The 17,724-nt window shown below is 43.8% G+C and overlaps 1 protein-coding gene across 2 annotated transcripts in view; it reads right to left on the bottom strand.

Moving 5' to 3' along the window:
* Window positions 1-14,588, bottom strand: part of LOC125635441 (E3 ISG15--protein ligase HERC5) — a 44,859-nt gene extending 30,271 nt beyond the window's left edge. For both annotated transcript variants that reach the window (XM_048847142.2, XM_075127519.1), the window contains exons 1-10: window positions 13,968-14,588; window positions 11,910-12,042; window positions 10,406-10,482; window positions 8,910-9,131; window positions 7,906-7,997; window positions 6,886-7,016; window positions 5,803-5,960; window positions 3,278-3,354; window positions 2,136-2,236; window positions 839-898 (exon numbers count right to left, since the gene is read on the bottom strand). In XM_048847142.2, coding sequence (XP_048703099.2) covers window positions 839-898; window positions 2,136-2,236; window positions 3,278-3,354; window positions 5,803-5,960; window positions 6,886-7,016; window positions 7,906-7,997; window positions 8,910-9,131; window positions 10,406-10,482; window positions 11,910-12,042; window positions 13,968-14,220 — 1,304 coding nt within the window. In that variant the 5' untranslated portion in view covers window positions 14,221-14,588. The remainder of the gene's footprint in view (window positions 1-838; window positions 899-2,135; window positions 2,237-3,277; window positions 3,355-5,802; window positions 5,961-6,885; window positions 7,017-7,905; window positions 7,998-8,909; window positions 9,132-10,405; window positions 10,483-11,909; window positions 12,043-13,967) is intronic.
* Between the last annotated feature and the right edge of the window lie 3,136 nt (window positions 14,589-17,724).

Here is a 17,724-nt window from a genome sequence, read left to right as displayed (position 1 = left end):
ATTCTGAGAAATGCTAAACCCTAATTCCAATTAATATAATTATATTCTGCCTACCAAGAAATTCTCACTGCAGCATCAGTTGAATGCTATTCCGTACTTCCTGTTCTAAACTTTCACATAACGTGGCTGTGTGTTGTTAATCAGCTGCTTGCCATATTCTACCCTAGAAGTGGTTGCATTTCAGCGCTGGGTAAAGTAACATTTGTGAAATGATTTGGAATCCTTCTGGGTACAAGATGCTGTATAAATGTAAGTTCATTAACAACAGTAAATGTTAATATGTGACAAACCTGTCCGATCTTCATTTTGGGTAAAGTGCTTTGCTCATATCCATGTGATAAACCTCTGCTCAGATCCTCTGCCCTCTCTACATATGTAAAATACCCATTTAGTGGGAGATGGGAGCATGAAAGGAGAGCAGAGTTTTGGAGACCAGGAGACAAATTTTCAAACTTGGATGCCTAAGTCTTGGCTCAAGTGTCCATATTAGGCAACAAAGTTATTAGATTTTGAAAGAGTGCTGAGCACCCCTAGTTCCCATTGACCTCAATGGGACCTGGGTTTGCTCAGCACCTTTGAAAATCAGACCACTTATTTAAGTGCCAAAATGTGAATTTAGAAGCTTAATTTTAGGCACTCATTTTTTAAAATCTTGGTCAAGATCTATTATGTGGATCAGAGGAGAATTTTAGCCTTTTCTTGAAAAATATTCTATAGACTTGTATTTTACAAATCCAGATCATCCTATCAATCTCTACATTCTTTGTAATGGAGCTAATTTCTGACCAATTTATACACAGTGGATGTACTATTTTGTTTTCAAATTAGTGCACTCTACCTTTTGTCCAAGAAACTTCCATTGACACAAGCCACAGATGAAAAGATCAGATGAATATTCCTGTTAATTTAAAAGAACAACAAAAAACAACCCAGAATTAATCATTCCAACAAAAAAAGCAGCAAGAGCTATTCAGTCTGAACAAACAGCAAAGATGTGCACAAATTGGTTTGTGATTTAAAGAGGCCAGTTGTTCTAAATGCCACTTTCCTTAGATCACTGGTTCTCAACTCTGGTCCACCGCTTGCTCAGGAAAAGCCCCTGGCATGCCGGGCTGGTTTGTTTACCTGCTGCGTCCTCAGGTTCGGCCAATCACGGCTCCCACTGGCTGCGGTTCGCCACTCCGGGCCAATGGGGGCTGCAGAAAGTGGTGTGGGCTGAGGGACGTGCTGGCCACCCTTCCCGAAGCCCCCATTGGCCAGTGGGAGCCGCGATCGGCCAAACCTGCAGACGCGGCAGGTAAACAAACCGGCCTGGCGCGCCAGGAGCTTTCCCTGAACAAGTGGTGGGCCACAGTTGAGAACCACTGCCTTAGATTGAAAATACTTGGAAAATCACTGAGCTCCAAATTAGCCATGTGGGGATAGATTTTCAAAAGAGCCAGTTTTTGAAGTACTCAGCATGTGTAATTGGGGCCAGATTTCCCGAAAGAAAGTCAGCTCCCTTTCAGGCACCTCAAAAAGGCGAGATTTTCAGAAGTGTTCAGCATTCCAATGTACCAAGTTATGAAAATCGGCCCACTTCTTTCTGTGCCTAAAAGAGAGCTGAGCATTTCTGAAAATTGGACACCAATTGTGAATGCTGAGTCCTTCTGAAAATTCCAGCCATGCTGCTCAATGGACTTTCATCGGGCTCTTTTGTTTTAAGGCCACCACTCTTTGGGGTTCAGTCTCCCCCTGGATGTGCGCTCTTAACTCCCAATAACACTAGTGGCAATGATATATTTGCAATAAGAGGAGGACACACTCCTAAAGCTGGCCGGTGTGTCTCAACCTCTGTACTTGTGAAATGTCCACTTCCATCTCTTCGCAAGAAAATAGTGACCAAGGGCCAAACACGAGGGCCCTTACTTCATTAATGTGAGTTTTGCCTGAGCAAAGACGAAGTAAAGCACGCTGGACTGAGTCTCAAAACAGCAAACAAGCAAATATCCAATTCTGCATCTCTGCCATACTCCTTTTAATTGCACTCCCTGCAAGATTTTTTGAAAGGGAAGAACTGTACCAAGAAAATACAGTGTTTTGAAGGTTTAGAGTTTACAGTATTAATGGAAAAACCCACCAGGGATCTGACTTACTTCTTTATATTCTCCCACTGTTTAGGATCCGAATTAGAAATCCATTTATCCACCTCTTTGTCTTCCACTATGGCAGTTCCGTTCAAAGTAACATATGGATTCTGTATAAAAGGGGCAAGAATGTTAATGAGGTTAGAAGCCCAGTAGATGAGACTCTGGTTTGCGAGGATCACAGCCTTCTGTGGGCCAAACTGGGAGTGAACATTTGGGCTTCCAATCAGTAGACCAGGGGTGGGCAAACTACGGCCCGTGGGCCAGATCCGGCCCCTCAGGGCTTTGGATCCGGCCTGTGGCACAGCCACTGCTCCACTCCGGGAAGTGGCCAGCACCACGTCCCTGCTGCCCCTGTGGGAGTGGGGGCAGAGACCTCCGTGCGCTGCTCTTGCCTGTGGGTATCTCCCCCGAAGCTCCCATTGGCCAGGCATGGGGAACTGCGGCCAATGGGAGCTTCGGGGGAGGCACCCATAGGCAAGGGTAGCGTGCACAGTTCTATGCTCCCCCTCCTGCAGGGGCCGCAGGGACATAGCGCTGGCCGCTTCCTGGAGTGGTGCGGGGCTGGGGCTGGGGCCAGGGCAGGCAGGGAGCCTGCCCTGGCCCCGGTGCATGCCGCTTCCACCCCGGAGCCACTCCAGGTAAGAGGTGCCGGGCCAGAGCCCAAACCCCTCCTGCACCCCAACTCCCTGCATCCCAGTCCCCTGCCTACACCCCAGCACCCTCCTGCACTCTGCACCCCAACCCCTTTCCCTGAGCCCCTTCCTGAACACCACACCCTCTCCCACACCCTGCACTCCCTCCTGCACCCCAACGCCCTGCTCCAGCCCTACACTCATGGCCCTGCAAGCAATTTCCCCACCCAGATGTGGCCCTTGGGCCAAAATGTTTTCCCACCCCTGCAGTAGACAATACCACAAGCATAAAATACAGAAATGATGTCATGAGAGAGAAAGAGAGATTTGCTTTTCTAACACAATTTGGTCTCAGTGAAGGGATGGAGGGAGGTGTGGAGAGTGCTGTGATTTTGGAAGAAAAACCTATTATGGGGCTAGATGGCAAATCCAAATTCATATGTGGCTCAACAGCAGCAAAGCAGAAGCCTTGGCCAGGAACTACATTGTTAAAAACATGTCAGATACTTCACATACCTTTTTCTTCAAGCAAAGCACAATGCTTTGGTTTCCTCCTGCAATAATTTTAATCACCTTTTTGGAGGTACTGTTTCCTGTGAAGGGATAAAGAAGAAAAGGATGAGCCAAAGAACAATCCCTTATCTTTTGAAAGTTCAGTGCATGGACAAGGTATATAAAAACAAACCTTAAAAACTCATCAAAAGCTCCCAGCCCCAGAAGTGATTCTATATAACATTTATTTATCATGATGAAGCAGTAAATGTATATCTATGATGGGATCAGCAAGCAGCATGGGGACACTGGAAGAGGGTGGCTGGCCAATCTAAAAGCAGCATGCAAGTTCCTGCATCTTCTGGTGGGCAGGAAGAAGCCTGCTGTGGAGAAGCCCCCGCTGAAGGGAGCTGTGTTTGTTTCTAGTTCATGGAAGGTCTTGGTTCCGGATCTGCAAAACGAAGACAGAGCTCCTTCCACAGATGAGTGGGATTCTAGTGGTTATCAAACCTAAAGAGACCCAAGGAAAGTCACAGTCTCCTAAATACAAAACCCAGAGGAACCCCATTTCTGAGAAGGGTAAAGGCTGTCCACTGCAGGTTAACCTGAGTCACCTTAAGGTTATAATAAGCCCATAAAGAGGGAGTCTGTTTCGGTAGTTGATTACTGTACAGTTTTTGTGGTGCTATCTAGCTAGTGTTCCTCGTTATTTTCCATATTTTCCTTTGTTACTCGTACTTACTTTGTTGTTAGAAAAGTGTGATATAATGGTTTCCAACTGTAACTTTGTAATATGGTACTTTTTTCATAAGGGAATATAAAAAAGGAAGAAGAAGCTAATTTTGATCTGCCCTCAATCTCACTGCATGTTTAACCAATATATGAGAGAGATCTGGATACATCCCAGATGCTCTGAGCAGCTACAAACCCAGGAGCATGGAGGACAACCCTGAAAAACTATTGTTATAGTCCTCTTCAGAACTGCCTAGTTATGGCCAGGGTCTGCTGTTGAGAAGACCATGCTGTCCTATTCATTAAAATTGAGTTTGGCACCAGAGTCGATGGCTCTTCACTAGCTTGGTTTCCACATCTCTAACGTTACTAGACTCAGTCAATGCCTCATGGACAAGACTAATTGAAGAGGTTTAAATCTGAGTTTCAGAATAAGGTGTGAAGTAATTTAAAATGACTTAATTTTTTAAAAAATCCAACAAATGAGAATGCACAGCCCATCTAGCTGACCAGCAGTAGGTACAATGAAGTAAGTAGCTATTAAGCAACCCTTTAAGGCATGATGTTCTTTCTACAATTGCACTGGATCAGAGAAGAGGCAACTGAGACAATTAAATAGATTGAACAGCACAGCAGTAAGAGTAGCCTGCAGTACATTGCCTGAAGAGGAGAAAGGTACAGAGATACCAGAATCCACAGTTGACCCTTAACATCTATGCCATGGCTGCTCAGTAACACCCCCTGCTGGCTCCCTGTGGTGTAGCCAGCACTCCCTGCCACAGTTTCCTTCCCAAAGGTTGTCTCTGTGGCTTTCCAGACACCTGGCTGTGATGGAGATGTGACTTAACCATCTGGCCAAGTGACAAACAAACTTAACTTGTTCCCGGGTAGCAAAAGTTCAAACTAAAAACTCCCAAAGAAGCAAAAGGGCTTCTGCCCTTCAGGGCTGCCCTTCAGCAATGCCCTCCCGGCCCCATTCCCAGCCCCTTTCTGGGCTAACTTTGGAGAATATAGCTGCCTCTGGGATAGAGCACTCGGCCCCTAGGCTTGCTCCCCTGGAGTACCATTTCCCCCCAAACCTCAGTTCAGGGCCTTCCTCAGGAGCCAACTCCCTGTGGTTCCAACTCAGACTGATCTCACACAGCCCCTTTAAAAGGACCAGGTGTTCACAAATCTATCACTTGACCTCTCCTTAGTCCTGCCCCCTCAGGGTGGGAAGCAGCTAATTAATTATGGTGGCACAGGTGTGTCTGGCCCCCATCTCCCTTTAGAGGGGACAGTTACCCTGTGACAGCTTATTTAGGGTGCAGGCTGAGAGGTAAAGAAGATACCAGGGCAACTGTTGCTTCAGGCTAAGAAACCCTGCAGGACTGTTTTCCCTCAGAGTCTTCTAGTACATTAGTTATCAGGGAAACCACCTCAGAGTCTTCTAGTACATTAGTCATCAGGGAAACCATACATTTATTCAGGCTAGGGAGAAAGATGGTAAGTTTTGCCTTTGGAAGTGAGTGTGATTCTCATGAGTTTGCCCAATTTGAAGGCGAAGATAGCAGTTAGTGACTTTGTCCTGGCAGGAGGTTCCCCACACAGATATCTACTTAGTTCTTCTCAAGTGTTTGTAAGGTCAATTGTCTCAATTGCCTTCAGGCTGTCCAATGTTTAGGGACAAATCTTCTTGTTCCCAGCCCTCTTCACCCACGCTCTTGTCACGCCCCTCGTTAAACAAAATGTGTTTTTCATTTTAAAAAACAAACTACTACCTAGTTTGGATCTAAAATAACAAAGTACAGCTCAAAAAGATCTACTGTGCAAATTACCTGGGTTGAGTTTTCCACCATTCACCCAATCTGAAGGTAATTCGACAGGCAGTGGTATCAACTGATTAGATGTGTCACCATTGCCCAGCTGTCCTTCTGCTCCACAACCAAATGAATAGACTTTTCCCAAGGAGGGGACATAGACAAGCGTGTGCCACCTGTTCAGAAAAGGAAAATGGACCACATAAGAGTGCCGTTGAGCTAGTTAGGATAATACAGATAGGCACATTTTCAGAGCAGTACATGAGGGTGCTTCCCATTAAAGTTACTAAGAACCATGCTACAGAAGACCTCCAGTCAAATTTGTAGGGCGCTCCTTACAATAAGCATGCAGAACTGAAAGAACAATGTATGCATCTTTAGTTAAAGGAGCACTGTTCCACTGATTCCAGATAGCTCTTTATTTTCTAATTTTGAACCAGTGAGAATTACAAACAATAAAGTGTTCTGCGTTGATATTTTTCCATTTGGCAAGCATAAATATTTTCCGTGGTTATAGATCTGATCCAAAGCCAACAGGAGTCAACAGGAGATTTTCTGTTGATATCAATGGACATTGTATCAGCCTGTTAATATAATATATTAATTATATAATATATTAATATAATATATTTCATAGTTTAATTTCAATATAATTTCATAGTTTCCATCATTCACAGTTATATTGTAAGGAACCACCATTTTCCCATGTTGTACAGGGATTGACTGGAAATTTTGGTAGATTTCGTCCCTGTTAGGTAACTTGATGGTCTTTTTCTGTTTGACACATGTATATATTCTTCATCACCTGGTGAGAGCAGCCAGGGATTATGGGTACAGTACAATTTTTAAATCTGCTCACTCCATTGGAGCGGGACTTTGTCCTCATGAAGCTCAATGCAGGGCAGGGTCTGTGTGTGGAAAAGTTAATAAATAAAATGTGTGTCTGGTCAATATTCTATCAGCTGTGAGCTGCTAAAATAAGGGGATCTGAAAAAAGTAATTTAGAGATTTCTTTTCCTAACATCCTCCAGTGCTTCCCAAAAGCTCCGCAAAGTTATCTCTTTGTCATTATAAAGCTTCAAAGACATTGCCATTTCCTACCTTCCGCATGCTATCTGAGACACCCTTGCTCCAAAGAGCTCAGCCACAATACGAGGTATCAACTCATTCTGGGTGGAGTTGTGACCAAGCTGCCCATAATCTCCAGCTCCAAAGGTACACACCAGCCCATCCTTGGAGAAGGACAAACACTCATGAGGGTCATGTAATCTCAAAATAGCACACACTATTAAAAAATGGTAACTGCCAACTATGGGCCAGATCCCGCGAATGCTTACACAACTTCACTCACATGGATAGTCCTGTTGATTATCCATATAAGACATTAGAGAGACAAGGTGGGTGAGGTAATATCTTCTGTTGGACCAGCTTCTGCTGGCAAAAGAGACAAGCTTTTGAGCAGTTGGTCCAACAGAAAATGTTATCTCACCCACCTTGTCTCTCTAATATCCTGGGACCAACTATACTACATACATGTAAGAACATGCTATAGACCATAGATCAGGGAATGGGTGATGCAAATACAAATGGAATAATGCTAATGTAAGGCCTGATCCTGCATTACCTAAACATGTGAGTAACTTTACTCCTGAGAATAGTCCTATTGCTTAAGGGCTTTATTCATGTGAGTAAACCTAGTAAATAAGTTGTTGTTGTTCTCAGTCAGTGAGGACACTATAAAAACCATCAAAAAGTAATAATGTTTGGTCTTCATTGACAGTTTAACTGCGTGTTGTTAACATGCCTTGAGACATCCAGTCCCCATGTACTTGGGTTCAAAGTTTCAGCTTCTGCCAGACACTACTGGAATGTCCCTTCGGTTCTTTGATAACCCATGGCTGAATGAGAACAACAACTCATTTAATGTTCTGCAGGAATTTAAGTAGACTATGGTCCTACAAAAAACTCAAGTTAGCAAGTGCCAGGGGCCAGCTTCACATTCCCATAAATGTAAATATTGCCCATACAGGGAATCAACACTCTAGCAGTTAGTGTATCATCTTTGTTGGACTAAACTTCCCTTGCGCTCTGTGAAGTGAATGAATTCAAATTCAACCAAACCTGTGAGAGAATGGCAGTGTGCTCTCCACCACATGAGATATACACAGTCTTCTTATGTTCTAGGGCTCTAATGTATGAAGGGTAATATTTGTCTGAAAAGAAAAAACACAGTGTCGATTGACAACTTTGGTAAGTCTAAAGCAAATACAGGTCTAGAAAAATACTTATAGCCATCCTTGGAATGACTTCTTAAAAAAAAGCCTTTTCCCTGTATATAGAACTTGCTTACAAGGCTTATTCACCTTCCGTTACAATGCATAATGCTTCATAATACCCTGGCAAGTTTGTTTATTTGGTTGTTTTACATATTTATGTAGTTAGAGCTAGGAATAAAACTTGAGCCAATATTCAAACCTGAGGGCCTTAAATTAGGCTCTTAAATCCATATTTATGCACCTAGATAAGTAGCCTGATTTTCAAAGATGCTGAGCACCTGCAGTTCCCATTGACTTTTGTGGGATTTGTGGGTGTTCAGTACCTCTGGAAATCAGGCCATATATATTTAGCTATGAATTTATGATCCTAGTTTAAAAATCGACCAACATTTCCACATCTGGATATCTAATTTTCCCTCACCTTGTACATATAAAATCTATGGAACAGAAAATTGAAGGAGGGAGGTAAGTATAAGAACATGTACTTCCTTGCTGCAAACTATCGGCAGAGCATAATGCGATCAGGGAGAGAACTCAGAGGCCTGAGCATTTTATGAGCCCATTGTATCTGGGAGGGAGTGTAAAATGATTGATTAGTCCTCTGGAAGTAAAACACCAGACTCCCTTGTTCCAGCTGGTTTTTCCATGGGCAGTAGCTGATCAGGGCAAACTAGCAAGTGGAACACCAATCTATCTGCATTTGCTGTTCCCAGAGACATTGTCAGATATCATTGCTCTGATGGTCGTTGACATCCTTAATAGTTTCTGTGTCTGTGTCTGTGTCAAGCTCCTCTGTTAGGAAAATATCCTCCCCACCTAATTTTTATGCTGCTCTGTGTCTTTCCTTACTTTCTGTGTCTCCAAGTCCCAGCTGTCCAAAATCGTTCTTCCCCCATGAGTAAACGGCTCCAGAGAGCGACAGGGCAAGGCTGTGAGTTCCTCCTGCAGCAATCTGAGCCAGCGGGATGCCTCTGAGTTCCTGCACCAGTTGTGGTTTGTGGGTAAAGTCAATCTGGTTCCCCACTCCAAGCTGACCGTGCGAGTTCTGTCCCCAGGTAAAAAGCTCACCACCTTAACACAAGAAAGAGAAAAAAAAAACATGACAGTTTCAAACATACAGGTTTCCACCTAATGGGCCCTCATACTTTCACACCAGGGTCCCAAAGATTGAGCCTAACTTCTTTATATATGATTTGAGACCCAGTTAAGACTCAGTAATGGCAGAGACCCTGGATGCCTCAGCACTGGCTTTCAGAGGCCCATAGCGAGGTTAGCCTTGGGAGCAGCTGGAGGAGGTGGTCCCAAACCCAGCCTTCTCTACCTTTGCTCCATAGTGTTTTATCAGTGCATGATTATATTACATCATCACATTATCAAATGATGTCATCACATGCTGATAAAGGTGTCAGGCTGTAAAAAAGCAGTGTTGCCAAAATGGGGACAATAAATCAGTTCAGGACTCGCTGGATCTGGTTCTGATTTGTGAAAATCAAGAGAGTGCCCTAAAGTTGTGATGGGTCGTAACCCTCCCTGCCAATCCGCAATTCATAGACCTTTCATCCATAGATCTCAAAGCATTTTATCGCCCCCATTTTATATATGTGGAAAGAGAGAGAGTAAAGTTCAGTAACTTGTCCAAGGGCACACAGTGACTCACTGGCAGAGTCAGGAATAAACCAAGGATCTCCTTACTCCTAGCCCTATGCTTAGTCTACTTGATGTAGCTGCCCTCTGCTATCTACTAAGGATCCAATCCTGTAATCCCTGCTCTGGAATAGCTTCATCAAAGACATAATGAGTAGCTTTCTTAAACAATTTTAATGGAAAAGTGGCACTTCTATACATTCAGTATTTTAAAAAGTGAAAAACCTGAATGAATAATTTTGACATTTATAGAAATAAATAAATGATTCACACAATTTTAATATGAAGAATGACTCAGAGTAGGAGCTTTTTTTTTATTTCCAGGAACAAGTGACAGAAAGAAATCTGATAGGAAGCGGTATGACAATAGCCCCATTCTCTTTTATCTAATGTTAAATTAACACATTCTGTCATTTGGAGAAAACGAGTATGCGCATTCAGAGAAGAGCACGATTTGAGATATACAGGTTAACAAATTCATGTAAATATAGTGAGAGTTATATCTGTCCTAGGTATTTACATGGTCCCATAACCACTGGACCACTCTTCCTTTCCGGCCCTTGTGAAAAGAGTTTCCTATCCAGTATTTACCTTTTCATAATAATGCCATTAATTGTGATACTTAAAATTTTAGCTCTTGAGGAGAGGGTTGCAATACTCCGATTTAATAATTTAGAGAAAACTCTAAACAAGGAGAATACCTTTAGACAGTGCCATGGAATGATGGTCCCCACATGCGATTTGGACAATGTATTTGTCTCTTAATTCTTTCAGCAGTCTGGAAAAAAAACCACATGAAGTGCTGTGAATCTAACATAAATTATTCTAATCTTAATCCAAGAAGAGCCTGTTTGAGAATCTATTTTTATCCTGTTCTACCACCTTCAGCACACTTAAATGTTGTATAGTCTTGATTCTAACCTTCTGCCCAGGTGTAGTTCCATTGGGTTCAGCTGAGCTGATCTTGATTGAGACCAGCGTAAACTAGAGTAGGATCAGGCCTTATATTTACATATTGTTTAAAGTCTGACTGGGGCAAGGTTACAGAACACAACCTCACAAAGGTGATGGCAGTGTACTTATGCGCTTCCTGTAGGTCAGTGGGTGAGTCAATTTATACAGTTCAGTCAGATGCTCCATGGTCACTTTGGGCCCTACCCTCACCACACTGAGAAGTACCTCTACTCCACAAGTAGTCCCACTGAGACCAGCGGGGCTCATGGAATAAGGTACTGCTTGATGCTAAGGGAATCTGGTGCTCAGATAGTCCATTTAGTCCGGTGCTATTAACAATCCTCAATTGTCTATTTCTTGCTGAGTTAAAAAAACAAAGTAGGCTCCAAACCTGACTCTGCTCCATTCCCCTCCTTTACAACGGGAGCACCTCTCAGTCCATTGCTGTAGGATGCATTTTTCTGTCATCGTTAGGAGAAACAGGCAGGCACTCACATGCTGCTTGTAAGTACTGCTATCCTCAGACACGCTCAATGCACGACAAGCCTTGTTCCAGCACAGTTGGTCTTTCAGGGCATTGACCATGCTTTCTGTATAAGCAAAGCTACGCCCTAACTTACCTTTTAGACCCATCTTTTCTTTGGTTGAAAAAAAAAAAAACCAACTCTTTCTTACCTAGGCAAAGGGGAAACATCTCTCCAAAATACCCCCCTATTTCAGTCTCTGCCACTGTGCACCATTGGCCTACTACAACCATTCCCTACTTCCCTTCCCAGTGGCTGGGGCAACAGTGATGGATGCGTTCCTTCTCTTGCCCTGTTATTATTTCAGGACCTCCCTCGTCTTTCCTCCTCTGACGACCATTTCATCCTTCTTATCTCTCTCCCTGCTCTCTCTAGCTGGCTGTCAGTTACACTTGGCTCCACGTTTCCTGCCCTGACTTTGATGCTAAGCTGTCCCCTCTCCTCTCAATCAATCATTTACCCTTATTTTGAGCCACTTCAGCCCAGATCTTTCTCCGCTTAAGTTCATTATTTGACCCACAGCTCTGTACCAACTTCCCCCCTTTTTTGGTCACTCTCTGAACTTGTTTCAGAGTAGCAGCCCTGTTAGTCTGTATTCGCAAAAAGAAAAGGAGTACTTGTTGCACCTTAGAGACTAACAAATTTATTTGAGCATGAGCTTTCGTGAGCTACAGCTTGGTCTCGCTCTCTAACCACCATCATCATCATCCACTGAGACATTTCCCACCTTATCTTTGACTTATCAGCTGTGGCTGAAATGCTCCGCTCAAAAAGTTTTCCTTCTGAGGTGAGAATGAGCATATATGCTGCTCCACAGTCCAAGGAATGCCCCCTCATGTTCTGTCCTAAAGTCACGTATTCTGCAGAGTAAATCAAGACAGAAACCCACAATCATTTTGAGACATTGAACGTATTAAAAGCTACTCAGCAACTTCACTCTCTGTTAATGCATCACAGAATGAGTTTCTGCTCCTCAGCACAAAGCTTTGCACATATGCATGTACTGGTATGTGGCCTTTCTCAGGCACACAATTCTCTCCTAGGTGGCCTGCAGAGCACCCAGATGACCTGGATATAGTAGCATCGCCGTAACAAGGGCAAGGCAAGTGAGGCACTTGCCTCGGGCGCGCAAAGCTGAGGGGCACAGAAAACTCCCTGGCAGGCCAATCACTGCCGCCGTCTTCAGCGGCATTTTGGCGGCGAGGGTCCTTCGAATCGGGCCCCACACTTCGTAATGCCGCCGACATGGACGCAGTTTTATATTTTTGCCTCGGGCGCAAGAATAGCTAGTTACGGCTCTGGTGTGGGCCACAGGTTTCAGGAATGGTCGAACCTTACTCCTCCCCCCTCCACGTGGTGGTGTGTTCTAGTGAATCCATACAGTTTGTACACCCACTGTCTGAGCCTCCACCACTTCCCATAGAGAAAGAAACACTTGCAGAGCTCAGTTCTGTGGCTTATGGAACCCACGCAGGACCACTTTGCTTCCAGTCTCCCAAATGCAGTGGAATGTGGCTTGACTAATAATAAATTATGATCTGATTTTCAGAGGTGCTGAGCACCCAGATCTCCTTCAGCAAGAGCTGTGAGTGCTCAGTTCTTCTGAAAGTCAGCCCAGCGGATTATTACATATGAAGGAGAGTTTTAAACCACTCTAAGATGCTTGCCACTATTTTTTCTGGCTGTTTGTCTTTATTGCACATCCCTGGGTCTAGATAATGGAAAACAAACTAGTCAGTTTCACTGTTGTATTTTGTCTGTCTGGATCTCATGCCTGCTGGGGTTCACCGTCCTGGAGGGAAAGGGTTACATCCATAAATTAAAACCTGTATTAGTGCAACAGCAAAAGAAATCATCAAAGCATTTCTGGTCAGCTTAGATTTAGTAACTCTTCTTCTTCAACAGTATCAAAAAGGGAGGCAAAAATTAGCCACCGTCCCTTTAAATTAGATTTTTCTACCCTATAGGTCCCCTTCTCACATATATAACAGAATCTCAGATACCAGTAAGTGCGCATCAGATCTTTACACCATATTACTAATCTGTGCCTTCATTTGCCTTATCACGTAGTCGTTACTACGCCATAAGTTATGGTCCTCTCATTCAAATTTATCTTAAACTAAATCAACATGAAACCAGTGATTAGGGCTTACATTTACATGCCCAAGGCACTCAGATCACTGAAAAGTCAAGGAGAGTCAAGTATCTATAATAACAACAAAATTCCCATTTTTCGGCCTCCTGCACTTCACCCAATATTGCCTGGCAGCTGCAGGCAGCCTGACAAGCCTCTGAGTAATGTTCTGCACAGCCTCTGGAATAGAAACCGAAACTGGTACTTGGCACCACAGAGAAAGGAAACTGCTCTAGTGAGAAGAAAAGAGAAGAAATAAGAGTGGCAGCAGGGATCTGGGAACTGGACTTCTGAACAGCAAGAGTAGGCAAATCACAAACCACTTGGAGTTTCCTGTGAAAAATCAACCTAAATCCTAAATTACCTTGGTCTCCTGTGATAAGTTTAATGTAAAGAGAAAGAATATAAACATATTAATGCACTGTAAAATCAATGTATTACAGAATCACAGCAGGGGCACCTTCCATTTCTATCACACATTTAACTCTAAAGGGGTTAGATCTGGGTACAGGACAACAAAAAAGAAAATGTCTTATATTGGTCCAGATTCTAAGCTGCTGGAAAGCAGCGCAGCTCCCTGACATCTCTGGAGCTATGGCAGTTTACACCAGATCAAAACCTGGTCCTTGGGTTTGAAAAACAAATACTCACCCGGTTTTCTGTGTTCACCCTCTTTGTCAAAAATGAGAATGCTCCCATTTCTCTCCACGACAGCTAGGGAGCTCTCTTTGCAGTTTATCTGGCTGATTTCTTGTGGGTGCTTCTTGAAGAAGTTGGGGTGGCAGTTTGATTTTGGGACCAACAACAACGATGAGGATGCTGCTCCTGCTGGTTGAGGAGGTGGTGACAATAAACTCATTTGGCTGCTGGTTTGTTGCCTGCCTGTCTGGCTGTCCCTTGGCATTTTGTTAGATATGCTCTTATTCTCCAGCTGTATTCAGCACTCCAGACAAAGCCAGCCAAGACACTCTGTACTATGCAAACAGCTCCGGATGTAGCCAAAAAACAGCTGATAAACACAAAATCCACTGGGATCCACGTTGGAAAGGATACGGCCTGTCTCTCAGCTTTTGCTTGTGGCAGTAACTGGAGAGAGGCAAGGGTTTTTACTCTTTAAAGAGTTGCCAAAGGAAAACAGAACCAGGCAGCCTGCGGATTGTTTAGCCCATAAAAGTCCCCTGCATGACCGAAGCTCTTGTCCGATGCCACCGTGAGCGCGATCGTGAGTGGGGAGAAGGGCAGAGGCTACAGGTTTAAATCCCCACGAATGGCTCCGCCCCTCTGCCTGCGGTGAGAGGGAGAGACTCAGGGGAGGTGTGGCCTTTGCAGGAAATCGAAAGTCGGCTCCCTCCCCAAGCCCGCTCCCTCGCGCAGGGAGGAGGGGAGCTTAAGCTTGCACGTCCCCGACAAAGGCAGCAAGGTGTCAGGCAATTAAAAGAGAAAAATGTCGAGCCACCTCCATTGCCTTGCAGGAAACCCTTGAGGCAGAGTTTCTTTAGCTGGGTGACTGAGCGGATGCAGAGGAACAGCCGTGTTAGTCTGTATTCGCAAAAAGAAAAGGAGTACTTGTGGCACCTTAGAGACTAACCAATTTATTTGAGCATGAAATATTACCAGCAGGACAGTGGGGTGGGAGGAGGTATTGTTTCATGATTTCTGTGTGTATATAAAGTCTGCTGCAGTTTCCACGGTAAACATCTGATGAAGTGAGCTGTAGCTCACGAAAGCTCATGCTCAAATAAATTGGTTAGTCTCTAAGGTGCCACAAGTACTCCTTTTCTTTTTGAGCGGATGCAATCCACGGTCTCCAGCAGAGACAGCAAATCTAGGGCGGCAACGACTCAGTGACCGGCGTTGTGTCAGACAACGCAGCCCTTTCGGAGCACCCTGGGGAGGAGGGGTTTGGGGTGCCTGGGTGCGGGCGGGGCTTGGGGGGCAAAAACAGAGAACGGGATGCTCTCATATATCGTGCCAGATATTATCGCACCTGGCAGAGGAACTGGAGATGTTTAGCTCCTCCCATATTTCTTTTACCCCGGTACATCCCATAAAGTTGTAGTAGAGGAGTCAGTATTGGTATTTTCTTTTAACCAGTTGGTAATGGAGGTTTAATCATCGAAAGAAATGTAGGGTCTCGAAGCAGATGTGTGTTTAACTTCCATCTTGAGGATCTTGTAGCACTATAACCAAGAGCTATGTGAACAGAAAATTGGCGGGTGATCAGAGATGATAATATTACTGATTTACACCTTTACAAGATAGCACCTGAGGGATCATAGAAAAAATCTAATCTGGAATAGGAGGCATGAACCATAGAGAAATGTGTATTTATGCTTTGTAGGATGCTTCAATCTCCAAACATCCATTTGTCCACTATCTTTCAGCAGGGGTAATGGATAGTTTGCAAAGGCCTGAGATTTTTGCTTAGAGATTTGTCTACAATATCAACCAAGACATCATTCCAATCTGCTCCTGGTACCACTGGGACATCAGTTCTGTTGGAAATAATGTCTGTTTTTTCTGCAATAAAGGGTGCATTCTCACCCCTAGGATTACATACACTCCCCCAAATTAATCTTTTAGCATTGAAAATGCCTTCAGTTATTATGTATCTGCCTTCTGGAGCCACTCATGACAGAATACGTTGAAAAATGAGGTTCTTGTGGATTAATATCACTACTTTCCTTCATCTGGAGTTCAAAAAGGAGTGATATTCATGTTCCCACTCAGTTTTTTAATTCTGTCTGCATCTTTATTCCTTAAACGGGTCTCCTGAAGAAAAGTGTCTAAAAGTTTTGCTTCTCCTGGGGAGTTCATTATACCACTGTGCATTCCAGGAACAAAACTTTAAAAAGAGCTCGTGAAAAATCAGTGATTGTTCAGCTGCTAGTTGATGCCCAATAGATTGACAGCCTCCAAGTACCTCTCCATAAAAACAAAACAAAAACATCCCATACTACCCTCCATCCCTGTAACAGTCCAGATTTCTGATATGGGCATGTCCAGATTCTAGGCAGTGTATTCCTGCACTGACCCTCCCTTCCCCCATACACAATACAAATTAAGAATCCCCCAGAAATATACCTGTATTTACCAAAATACCTACATGTGCCAAGATCACGCTGTTAGCGAGATCTAGGCTTGATTCCCGTTGTATTTGCCAAGCATCCAATGGGATATTGAAGTATTTCACAGAGTCTGTCAACTTCATTATGAAGATCACAGTCTATCTGAGGCTGTATTTAATATCTGACCCCCTAAGAGCTCATTTGATGCCATTAAATTCTGCTGTCTTAGTTAAATTTGCAGAGAAGTCTGGACACAAAGAAAATTTAAAATCCTTATACTCTAGTCCCTTTTTGCCTAGCAGCAGACATCAACTTAGTCATTAAATCTTAGCAATTTAAAGAGTTATTATTGTTCTCTCTCCTTCTGGCCCTTACCACTTGATGGGCACTTTCAATCTCCACTAACTCAGAGAGCATGGTCTGGAGAAAGCTAATCATGTTTTTCCCTCCAGCCCTTCAGAGATGCCCAGTAACCACAAATTATTCCTGCATGATTGGTTTTCAAGATCTTCTTGTTTCTCCTCAAGACTGGTTAGTCTGTGCCCTAAGGAAGCATTCTCTGTTCTAACTTCCTCCAGTTCTATGGCAGTTTTTCATAGTTCATTATCTAAATAGGTGAAACAAGCTTTGACTTCTCCTGGATCTTTAGAGAGCTCATGTATATCTTGAGATAAAAGATCAAATATGGTAGTTTGAAAGTTCTTCAGAGCTGCCGAGTTGTGTGAAAGAGGCTGCTTCATTTCCTCAGCCTTCTTTCTTTGGAGACAGGCTTGGGTTATTTGGTGTTTCTATTTTTCCCAGCAGGATCCATAAAAACACAACAAAAAGGGTCCCCCTTGTTTAATTAGTACATTTCTGACAGAAAGTTATTGTGTAGGTATCCATGAGCCCTTAACTGACAAGGATTAGCATGCGGGGATTTAGGAGACCTGGAGTCGGGCAGCCATCTTCTCTACAGGTCAAGTGAAACCCCCCCCCCCCCCCCCCAGATGAACATTCTCATGGATGAAAACTTACTCCACTGACACACCTGTTCTCTACCCCGAGCCAACTTCTGAAGGATGGCAGAGACTTGACTTAGAAAATACAGCCTCTGGGCCAGAGCAGAACACACAAACGGATGCTGTTTTTGAGTTGTTTCTCTATCACTGTTCAGAAACAAGACCAGGCCAGAGAACAAGGTTTGGGGGGAAGAAGTGTGTGCGTGTGTGTGTGCATGTGCACGTGTGTGTGCGTGATATAACTCTGAGAGGTTTCTCTCATCCATCTGAATTTGCATTTCTTCCCACCTCCACCTGTCAGTCCTGGAGTTGCAGTTTATGAAGGATGCATTCTCCCAC

This window comes from Caretta caretta, chromosome 4, assembly GCF_965140235.1.
Source record: "Caretta caretta isolate rCarCar2 chromosome 4, rCarCar1.hap1, whole genome shotgun sequence".
In the NCBI taxonomy this organism is placed as follows: domain Eukaryota; kingdom Metazoa; phylum Chordata; order Testudines; family Cheloniidae; genus Caretta; species Caretta caretta.
Note: the sequence above shows the minus strand (reverse complement) of the source record. Positions and strands in the feature narration are given on the sequence as shown.